The sequence below is a fragment of the Sus scrofa genome, chromosome 18 (assembly GCF_054392235.1).
Source record: "Sus scrofa isolate SSC_HxYL_T2T_F1_AM1 chromosome 18, Sscrofa_HxYL_maternal_Yorkshire_Landrace_v2.0, whole genome shotgun sequence".
NCBI classification, from domain to species: Eukaryota; Metazoa; Chordata; class Mammalia; order Artiodactyla; family Suidae; genus Sus; species Sus scrofa.
The window spans coordinates 53,722,940-53,734,900 of record NC_139400.1 but is presented as its reverse complement, the minus strand read 5'-3'; the positions used below and the strand labels follow the sequence as shown (position 1 = coordinate 53,734,900).

The window sequence follows — 11,961 nt, the reverse complement described above, 5'->3', positions numbered from 1 at the left end:
CGGCTCAGATCTGGCATTGCTGTGGCTGTGGCTGTGGCCGGCAGCTATAGCTCTGATTTGACCCCTAGCCTGGGAACCTCCTTATGCCGCAGGTGCAGCCCTAGAAAAGGAAAAAAAAAAAAAAAAAAGAAAAAAATCAGTGGTTGGCAAACTATGGTCTGTGGACCAAATCTGTAAATAAGGAACAAGGTTTTACAAAAACTTTTAGTTTTTCTTTTAATTAAAAAGTTTAAATTATAGCTGATTTACAATGTTCTGTCAGTTTCTGCTGTACAGCAAAGTGACCCAGTTAAACATTTATATACATTCTTTTTTTCACATTATCCCCCATCGAAAAACTTTTAGTTTTAATGGAACACACTATGTCCATTTGTTTATGCAGCTCTGTAGTTGCTTTCTTGCTCTAGTTGGCAGAGTTGAGAAGCTAAAACAGAGGTCCCCTGGCTGCACAGCCTGCAGTATTTCCTATCTGGTCCTTTATAAAAAAGATTGTTGGCCCACAATGTAAACCATTCTAAGCTTTCCTTAAGTGAATATTTAAAAAAATACACTAAAAAAAAAAAAAAAACCCAAAACAAATAAGGATAGGAAATGAAAAAGTTGAGAAAAGAAGATTCCCTTAGGGTTTAGAAATTGCAATATAAATCTTGGTTCCAAGAATCCCTAAGAAGTACTTGAAATGCTAGGATGAAATTGAGAACGAATTCTGTCTGGTCAAGACAGTATCTTTTAAAGAAAACTTTACAAATGCAATTTTCTGCAAGACGACTCTTACTTCTGGACCAGGAACACATCTTTAATGTGAAAGCTGGAAGAGTGAATTTAGGAGGTAGAAACACGGAATATTATTTATAACCTGGCAATGAAAGTGACTGAAACCACATTAGTCAGGCAAAATAAGCTGATCTCTCTAACTACAGGTAAAATAACATTTCAAACATTGAAAAATGTACACAATCAAAATCGTGCAGGGTAGGGGTTTAAGAAACCATTTCCCCTGCTAATTTTTGATGTTTACATGGAATGTTCTTCAAGCAGCAAATAACTTACCAATGACCTTGACAGACTGAAAATGATACATCTTTACCACGACATAAATTAATTCTCTTAGTGGGAAATTGCTAAAATAGACAAGGTGTCAGAAAGATTTCTTTATGTCTGAAGGAAAGGAAATGATTCCATTTCTTCCAAAAATTCTTACATGAAAAATAATAAACTCTCACTTTTAAACTGTCTTTATTTTCATGGGGTTCTAAAACTCCCATTACTAATTGGGGCGGTTCTGGTTATCTGGTGCTGCCCATGAGTCAGCCCAAATTAAATCGGGTATAAAACACACCCAGGTATAAAACTGGCTTCATAATTCACACTATATATGAATAAATATTCATAGAAATACCCAGAAAAGAGGATTGAATAATTATACTACACCGTCACGGCATTCCTTAGATTTACACAGTAAATGTTACATAAAAGATCCTGCAAAGTAAATCTTCACAGAATAAAACATAAGAGAACCATGGTGGTCTATCTTAGGAAATGGACCAATGACCAACACAAATGAACCAATGTATCTGCGAGAGTCACCTCTGATTCTGTTCCTGGACCACAGAGACAAACATGTATTGAATGTTTACTGCATATATGCTATCGCATTTAACTTGCACACAAAACCCCTAAAGAACAGGTATTATTAGTGATTGTAAAGGGCGAAGTTCAGGTAGGAACTCTGGTCTGTCTGCCTCCTACATCCATCCTGTCTTCAAAAAGCCCAACCCTGACATGCCTGTCAACCATGAGCCCCCTGAGATGCCCCTAGTCAGAGCAACTGAGTTTGGAAAACTTTCTAAATGCTCCCCTTAGAGAACAGTGATGTATATTAAACCCCAGCACTGAGGAAACCAGTGCACCCTTGTCTAACCCCCAGACTTATTAGGGAACCCCTTCCCCAAAATATTATTCTGTGAAAGTCATGCTCTCAAACACAACGAAAAAGTACGACTACAGTTACTTCTCTTAATGGGAGACAGATAAAAGAGAAACACATAAACTGTGAGAGAAAATAAACATCATCCACGGTCCAGGGGCAATGCTACTGAGTGGAGGGTGTGATTCTAAGAGGCTTCTTTTTGTTCTTAGGATGAAGCAGAATCTTTACAAGGACCCGCAGTGCCCTGGTCCCTGCAGAGCTGCTCAGGCCTCACCTAACAGACACCCTCCACCTGGCTGACCTCCAGTCCCAACGGAACCTTTGCAAAATGCTCCTTCTTTCCCCCTTTTCCTGCTCCACTCCTATTTATTTATTTTTTGCTTTTTAGGACCACACCCATGGCAAATGCAAGTTCCCAGGCTAGGGGTCGAATCGGAGCTACAGCTGCCGGCCTACGCCGCAGACAACAGGGGATCCGCGCCCCATCTGCGACCTACACCACAGCTCATGGACACGCTGGATACTTCATCCACTGAGTGAGGTCAGGGATCGACCTGGCATCCTCAAGGATCCACCCTGCATCCTCATGGATCCTAGTCGGATTCGATACCACTGAGCCATGACGGGAATTCCCACTCCTATTTATTTTTCAGAGAAGCCTTTCCTGTCTGCATCAAACGGCTCTCTAGATGCCCTCTCATCACTGGTTCTTGCCTACAGCACTCCCACGGTTACAATGTTATATTTATTGGTGTACTGATTTGATGAATGCCTGTCTGTACTCCTGCAGGGGAGAAGGAAAGTATGTTCCCTGTTCTCAGATGGGAAAAAGAGAGACCTTTCCAGGCTCCTTCTCCCGTGTCTTATCACTGCTGCGCACGGAGCAGGGGACTAGATGAAGAAGGTTCTGGGCAGGCTCAGCTCAGGGCCCAGGAACACTCTGGGCTGCTCCCCCTCGGACAAGCTTAGAAGGAACGTTCGGGAAATGAGTTCAATTCAGGGAAGACAGACTACGGAGCCAGTTACAGATCATAGCTTTTTCCTGCAGTTTAGCCTTGTGCAGTAATAAAGATTGTAATCTTCACCTCTGAGTCCTGTTTTATTTTCAGTTGCTTCCATTTGGGAGAGGAAGACAAGAAAGAATGTTCTGGTTGGCCCCCTAGAAGGCCAGCGTCTTCCACCAGGCCTCGGTCCTTCAAGCCACTGCTGGAGCTCAGGCCCTGGCACACGCGAGGCACTCTATGCGTGATTTTAAAAAAAATTAATCATTCTATCAATGGAAAAATTTAAAAATAAGCAAAAATAGGGACAATGGATGATGAACCCCTATGTACTCATGCCCTGGCTTCAACAATAACAACTCATGGCAACAGTCCACACATAATCCATCTGGTTTGATCTACCCCCCCCCCACCTGACTGATGCAAATCCAAGACACCGCATCACTTCACACACAACAAATGGTATGAGGCTTGGAAACATCCCTATACAACCGCTATCATATACATATTATAAATGATAATTTGTCAATGTTTCTTCAATAATAAAGAGACGAATGAATCAGCAAACTCTATGGAGCCCAGCAAAAGGGTCGAAGAAGAGGTGAGTCTGAATCGTGATGCGTCCTCGGCCCCCAACACCCCTCCCTCCACCCCCCCTACCCCTGCAAGGGCTAAGCCACTCACCTGTTGGGGTGCTGCTGCGGAATGAAGAGGAGGGGGTGATGGGCGGGGTCACGGGGGGAGTAAGGCTTCCGCTGCTGTGACGTGGCGGAGTGGACACATTTCCGCGAGACACAGAGCTGGACAAGGTCAGCGACAGCTTCGGCTGAATCTTCTTCTTCAGGGACTCCTGCTCCCGGCGGGCAGCGTCTGTCATGAATCTGCAGCGACAATGGAAGGGACCCTCTATAAGGAACCAGGACCATCACAGAGCCCGGGGAATGATGACACTTCACTCGAGGTTGACGGATGCTCCACGCTGGGAGAGGGGCTTGTTCACCAGTCTGCCCCCATTTCAAACACTCACAACAGCTTCCCTTTTCCGCCAGGAGGAAATTATCTTCTAGCTCGTTGTCTGAAGGTTCCTCAAAGTCATGGCCTTTTCTCCCCTGGGCAAACCCCCCGACCAGGAAACAGACACGCTTAGACTCTGTACTCACTACGGTGCCTTTAGCTATAAGACCGCCTCTCCCGGAGGGGCCTCTCAGTCCTCTGAGAGTGCACCTGCTCTCAACGTTCCCCAACCTCTCCCACCTGGAGAGGACATCCCACATCTGTAGGGTGGCAGCATTTATTGTTTGCACCACTGGACACATAGGGCTCCATGAAAACTCTGATTCTTTTTCAGTCTTACTCTGGAGTCTCATATTGTTGTTTGGTTTCTAATACTTTCTTGGCTGGTTGACGGTCTTGTCTCACCAGCCACTAGCTGCAAAGAAAGGACTCGAGTCCCTGTCATCATTATTGCCACCCTGCCAGGCACGTCTCAATAAACATGTACGGAACGACGGAACAGATCTGCCCAGGCAGATTCAAGAAGAGGGAGGCGGGAAGTACGAGGAGGAAGATCGCCGAGGGAGGGAGGGCTGTTTGTGTTATGATCTTACTGCTCATAGAGGGTAAGGTGACTTTTCTCAAAAGTTTACCTGCGGAAATGTCAGTTATTCTTTCAACGCTTATGTTGGTAATACTCAAACGTTCTTTTCTCACTATATGATCTAGCATTTCATACATTCAAATAATAACAGATTCAAAACAATCTATGAAATGGTATCTTCCACCAAACGTCAAACTGCATTTTTGAAAATTGCAGTGATGGAAAGCGTAGTGAATGGCGTATATGAAAATGTTTAGGTATTAAAACATATACCTGGGAGTTCCCATCGTGGCGCAGTGGTTAACGAATCCAACTAGGAACCATGAGGTTGTGGGTTCCATCCCTGGCCTTGCTCAGCGGGTTGAGGATCCAGCATTGCCGTGAGTTGTGGTGTAGGTCGAAGATGCGGCTCGGATCCTGTGTTGCTGTGGCTGTGGTGTGGGCTGGTGGCTACAGGTCCAATTGGACCCCTAGCCTGGGAACCTCCATATGCCGAGGGAGCGGCCCTAGAAAAGGCAAAAAGACAAAAAAACAAAACAAAACAAAAAACAAAAAAACAAACAAAATACACCTGTGCCCACGGCCTAAACAAAGGACCAGAACAGAACCCTGTCCTCACTGTCCCCCGCCTTCTCATCAACTGTGTTTTAACTATTTTAATACAATTCATCATAAACGAATTCCATTGCCCTTCAACACGGTATTTCAACTGACCTGTTTCACATTCTGCCTACAAATCTCCTTCCTATTGGTTGTCTTTACATGATGAAGTTTTGGAAGCTCTGCTTCATGTTAGTTCTCATGCCTGGTAAAAGCTTAGAGTTGATCAAACACCCAGTGAAACAGTATCATAATAGTGTTACAGTGTCTTAAAATGTCTGCTTTAACACTTGGAACATGAATGGTACACTTCTTGAAGGGCTTTTGCAATACAATCTAGATACATAAACTGGATTTTATATGTTGAGCTAAACTATAATAGTTTTGTGCTACACCATACTTTGCCTTGAGCCCTTAAGTTTTGTGCTACACGAAGGTGATGATTTAAAAAGAAGAAAGGACATGACAATGCAACACAGAATTGTTTGCACCTGGTGGCCAGATACCCATTTATTTTCAGATGTAGAGTTGGTTCCACTGCTCTTACAACTGCTCCCCGCCCCCTTATAAACCTTTACTCAAAATATGGACTGTAGAGAAAAGCAAGGAACTAGCACTTTCTTTTATTATCCTAAGTATAACTACTAATTGGCATAGTCCTGAGCTTCTCCCACTGGGTTTGCAGTGTGCCAGGGAGTGGGAAAAGCCATGGCTAAATGTATTGCTTCTTCCAGGAAGATCAAGTATTCTCATTGTAGGTCATTCAAGTTAGTTTTTTTTTTTTTTTGGTCTTTTTGCCATTTTCTGGGGCCGCTCCTGCAGCATATGGAGGTTCCCAGGCTAGGGGTTGAATTGGAGCTGTAGCCATCGGCCTACACCAGAGCCACAGCAATGCAGGATCCGAGCCACGTCTTCGACCTACACCACAGCTCATGGCAATGCCGGATCCTCAACCCACTGAACAAGGCCAGGGATCGAACCCAAAACCTCATGGTTCCTAGTCGGATTCGCCAACCGCTGAGCCATGATGGGAACTCCTAAGTTAGTTTTTTTTAAAATAGTAAAATAAACACAGATATGCTATGGAGCACAATGATAAATTTACATCTTGCATCTGAATTAAGAGCATGGGGACTTGGAGTCAGGCAGGTCAGGGTTCGTGTGATTTGAGGCAAGCCCCTCTCTAAACCTCAGCTTTATTCTCTGTCAAATGGGACTATAATTGTAGGTTATAAAGAGTTACCACACCTGTCTTCCTTCTGCAAGAGATTTTGATCACTGGTTAACTCTGGTAACCTGCAAAGATGGTACGTCAAAGGCTACTGGGAGGATTTGATAAGAATGCCACCCCCCCCCGAGAGATAAGTGGCAGCTGGACTGGGAGGAACTAGAAAGCATCTCCCCTGATTGGAAGCCACAGCTTTGGGCTCCCTGAGCATGGTGACCTTGCCCCTGAACATGGCCTTGCAGGGAACTGGGGACTGTGCCCAGGGAGTGTTAGAAAAGCTTCAATTCCAGGACAGCTCCCCCTCTGCCCGAGGGGCATCTTCCATCTGCATCTGGACAGACCGCCATGGGTACCAACAAGGACTTGGCAGAAGACCCTGCTGGCAGGCTGTGGCTCTGCCCTTTATTCCTCTGAAAAGACCCAGTGCCCACTGGGGCCCCTGGTCATCCCGAGAGCCTCAATGTTCATGGCCGAGGAAGATCAGCTGCTGGGGGACAGGCTAATAACAGTGCTGACTTCAGGGGACCATACAAGGTAGCAGGGCAGGTCATGTAGGAAGTGGCCGTTATTACTATAGAAAGCCTCATAAATGCGGCCATATCTGTCTACTCCATCTACCTTACTCCAAGCTTCCTGAGGATGCACCGTATGTGCAGGGCTCTGCAAGCCTCTGGTCCATGTCCTGGGTATGGCAGATGGGTTGTGGAACAGCTGACTGGGACTCAGCCCAGGGAGTGCATACGGAGAGGCAGAAAGAAACTTACCAATGAAAGAGGGAGGGAGGGAGACAGCGAGACAGAGACAGAGAGACAAACAGAGGGAGAGAGAGAGAGAGAGAGGGAGAGAGAGGGAGAAAGAAGCAGAATGGCGCTCCGCAGTGGCAGGGGTTTTTCTCATTGGTTAAAAAGTATCAAGAGCCCATGCTTTATATTGTAAAATAAATACTCCCCTACAGCTTGGAGACAAAAAGTACAAACAACCATAAGAAGGTGCACACACACATCCCTCACCTGGGTTTGGCCAGCTATGGACAGCCATCTATTTTTGGCTTGCATCTGCTAAGTGCTTTCTAGAAGCGAGAATGAGGCACCATGTTAAAAGCATTAAACATGAAACTCATAAAACACTTCTGCCAACCCTCCTCTCCTTCTCCCCTCCTTCTTTCTCCCTTGGATTGGTGGTTATGAACTTGTAGCTATACCTATAAATCATGGCAACCTTGCCATACCAAGACACACAGCTGCAGAATTGATTTCCAGAGACGACACACACACACACACACACACACACACACAGGCAGCCCTCGGGAGGGCTGGCTACAATTCACCAGTTTCTCCTGGCAGTGTTGCACTGTTCCTCTTTCACTTATTGGTCATGCCTTTACCTTTTTTTGGAGACTGATTTAAACCCTAGTTTTCAAGCAATGTTCCATCAGCACAGGCTTTTGTCAAATGATGGGCAGATTCCCAATGGCAAAGAATCATCTGGGGAGACACATTTATGAAGAACCTGATGAGGCAAAGCAAGTGAGGGCTGTGACTGCAGCCCGGCACTGGCCATGAGTAAGCTGGCTCTGAGCACTTTCCCCTCTAAGGGCAGGTGCACTTCGACACGTACTGCAAGGAACACAGCCCGGATCTTTTCATCGTCGGGATTAGAAATGTTGCCCCCTGTATTCCCAGAAGAGAAGGAGTTCAGGCTTGGGAATCACACCACTCTGTGGCCTGATGACTTTTTCTCAATGGGTTTTGATATGACTGGTGATCTTTTCTGAAGCCCTCAGCAACTGTAGCCCACATGGGTTTTAGAGCAGGAAGGAACCAGGGTAAGACAGGTCACCTAGCCCAACCCCATCATTTTTCACAGTAACTAGAAATGAGGTGAAGGGACCGGTTCAAGGTCATTCTGCAGGCTGCTGGCTGAGCTGGCAACTGGAAGCCAAGACTTGGGACCAAATCAAACGCTCCTGCTCTGCCAGGGTGCCACGGGCACATCCAAGAATCTTGAGCTTTCCTGTTTTTGCTCTAGAGTCATGGTTTTCCAAGTTGAAAGGGGTGAAGGAGCTGGAGCAGAAGGCCTGGGGAAATGCAGAAGGGACCCTTCTGGGGGGTTACATGCTGGAAGTGGGGCAGATGGAAGAACAGGGGGCTTCCTCCTCTCAGCATCTTCCACATTTCACTGGGTGGGGTCTCACTGAGCTGTGATGTGGGAAGGTTGGCTGTACCTGCCTCCCCAAATTCTTTCTGCTTTGCAGTGGGTCCTCTTCTAATCCTGCAGCAGTAGTGTGCTAGTGCGGGCTCGTACTGGCTTGTGAGAGCTGATCCTTACATTTTTTGGGATTTTGTAAGCCAGTTATTAAACATGCCCATTTTTAAAAATGAAAATATGTGAACTTAAAACTAAAACAAGTATATTAAAAGCAAAGGTAATAATACTCAGTTTATTCGTCCTTCATTATTTAACTCCCTTTTACTATTATCTATGGTATTGATGTTATTTACATTAATAATGTCATATCTGTTTGGTAGAATTAGTCTATGAGGCCATATGCTAGTGCACCTTTCTTCCCAACTCTGTTCAGCAATGTAATGTTGGTAGCTTGGAACTGGCCCAGACGGGAGTATTTATACCATAGAGACTGGCAAATATTACAAATCAAGTCCCCCCCCCCCAACTCCCCAGAATAAGCTATTAAACATTTACCCAGTACACCTGTAGTTATTATTATTTTTAATGTGGAAAAGAGCATTTGAGGAGTTCCTGTTGTGGTGCAGTGGAAATGGATCTGACTAGTATCCATGAGGATGTAGGTTTGATCCCTGGCCTTACTCAGTGGCTTAAGGATCCAGCGTTGCCATGAGCTGTAGTGTAACTCGCAGACACAGCTCGGATCCTTCGTTGCTGTGGCTGTGGTATAGGCTGGCAGCTGTAGCTCTGAGTAGACTTCTAGCCTGGGAACTTCCATATGTTGCAGGTGCCACCCTAAAAAGCAAAAAAACCAAAAAACCAAAAAAAACCAAACCAAAAACAAAAAAAACCATAAAGCATTTGAACCAGGATCCTTGCTTACCCACTAAAGGAGCTAACTGAGGAAAAGATGAAGCATGGATAAGAAAGGCTCCTTTTCTTTTTGAAAATTATAATACCTGTTGTTAAAGAATAATCACAGAAAAACTTTTATGGGTTTGTGACTTGTCCTTAAAAACATTTTAAAAAAATTCTGTAATACACATTGAGTGCACCTGTTTATAAGCACACTTTAAATAAGAATAAAATGACAATCCATGTACTTATTCAGCTTATGTAAAATTTTTTGCCAGAACCTATGAAATTTGCAGATACGACTACGGTTGACTTTTCAGGGTATTTTCCTTCTACTATTGCTTTTCTACTCATAGAGAGAGAACTGGATATTTCTTAAAGGAAAAAAAAAAGTCCCCTGAGGGTTCATTCACTGTTGACTAACAGCCTGGAAATCTGTGGTCAGGCAAAGTCCTGTTTTCATTTTGAAACTGAAACTGCTGTAAGATTAATTTTAACTTTCCTACAAATCAGAAATGCCCAAGTTCCTTTAATTTAATATGGTCATTTGTAGTAATATTTGTTATTGCTTGGGGAAGTACATATTCCTTAAGTAAATTTTCAAGCCTCCATTATAAATCTTTTAAATCCTTAGACCACAATGTTCATTCAGTCTGACATGTTAAACGTGGAAACATGAACATAACACCGCAGGGGGAAAATGTCAAATTGCTGGTCCATGGAGACCAGTTTCAACCACAAACTCAGGAAATTCACTGAGTTGGCTGGAGCCTGGGCAGAGCCCCCAGTGCGCCTCACTCCTGGCCAAACACCTGAGCCCAAGTGTCCTGCTGGGGCAGAACCACTTGGCTTCCACCAGCTCTAGAGAACCCAGTGATGGCAGTGACCGCTTGAAACTTGAGTCTCAGAAAAACTTGAAAAGGATCCAGACTCTGAGATACGTGGCGTGGTTTGGTTGTTGTTACAAACTCTGGAGAGGGCGTGTGGTCCGGAGGCCTGAGCCGTGTGTCAGGAGGCTTGTTCTGGGATGGAGGATCGGGTGGCCTCCGGAAGCCCCACTGCTCTCCCTGTTCCGGCCCTGGTTTTCCTACTTGTTAAAATTGAGGAGTCTGGGTTTTACGGGTAGAAGGACTGTATCACCCCAGATTCCCTCCCACCTCAACAGTCAATGATTGCAGCACTAGCATCAGGCAGTGTTCCCCAAACTTTTTTTGACCTCAGTCCATGACAAGAAGGCCTGTACATACATGCGTATGATTTGGTCCACCATCTGTAATTCTGAAATCTCCAGGGCTCTGGAGATTGGAAACTGTTTTGTTTGACAGCAAAACTCATGGGGAGACCAACCCTGATGTGAGCAGCTTAAGGGCTGTTTAGACACCTTATTTTTTGGTGTTTAGTGTGAGTATTCATACGCTTCACTATACAAACATAAATGTGTTTGATTATAGGTGGCTGCCCCAGACTCTGGAGGGAGAGTTCCGTAATAGGCAGTATTTGCACCATACTGTCTTTCTGAAATTAGAAAACCTATGAATTGTGAAACATGAAACATATCTGTATGCAAAGATAAAGGACTTTTATGTAAACATCTGAAACAAAAATTTCATGAACCATTCCTTACTGCATGTGATATATACTCTGATATTTTTCTTTTCTTTTCTTTTTTTGGTCTTTTTTGCCATTTCTTGGGCCACTCCCACGGCATATGGAGGTTCCCAGGCTAGGGGTCGAATCGGAGCTGTAGCCTCTGGCCTACGCCAGAGCCACAGCAACGCGGGATCCGAGCCACGTCTGCGACCTACACCACAGCTCATGGCAACGCCGGATCCTCAACCCACTGAGCAAGGCCAGGGATCGAACCTGCAACCTCGTGGTTCCTAGTCGGATTCGTTAACCACTGAGCCACAATGGGAACTCCAACTCTGCTATTTTTCTATTTCATTTTAACAAAATATCCTGGTCATGACTATCACACTAATTCTTGACTTACTAACAGGTCATGGCCTGGGGTTGGAAATATTCCAGTTCCTGTCGTGGCTTAACAGAAATGAATCTGACTAGCATCCATAAGCACTTGGGTTCGATCCCTGGCCTCGCTAAGTGGGTTAAGGATCTGGCATTGCTGTGAGCTATGGTGTAGGTCACAGATAAGGCTCGGATCTAGCGTTGCTGCAGCTGCAGTGTAGGCCAGCGGCGACATCTCCGATTCCACCCCAAGCCTGGGAACCTCCATGTGCTGCGGGTATGGCCCTAAAAAGACAAAAGAAAAGATCAGTGTAGCAGTTAAGAGGTGGGCTTTGGAGGTAGACCGTTTAGATGCTACTTTCTCCTCTATGTTATGCAGCTATGTGACCCTTGACATGTTACCTAACTTCTCTGTGCCTCAGTTTTCTTACCTGTAAGTGGTGAAAGTACTAAGTCCTATCATACAGAGTTGTGAAGATTAAGTGAATTAATGCAAGTGAAGCACCTGAAACAAGGCCTGGCACTTGCTGTTGGACGAATGTCATATGGATGTGAAAAGCTCTTGTTCCAGAAATGGTAACTTACAAATCTTGCA

General features: G+C 44.9%; 1 protein-coding gene across 7 annotated transcripts in view; it reads right to left on the bottom strand.

Moving 5' to 3' along the window:
• Nucleotides 1-11,961, bottom strand: part of JAZF1 (JAZF zinc finger 1) — a 338,636-nt gene that overhangs the window by 48,039 nt on the left and 278,636 nt on the right. For 3 of the 7 annotated variants that reach the window (NM_001315730.1, XM_085004791.1, XM_085004790.1), the window contains 1 exon segment: nt 3,616-3,812. In NM_001315730.1, coding sequence (NP_001302659.1) covers nt 3,616-3,812 — 197 coding nt within the window. 7 annotated transcript variants of the gene reach the window in all.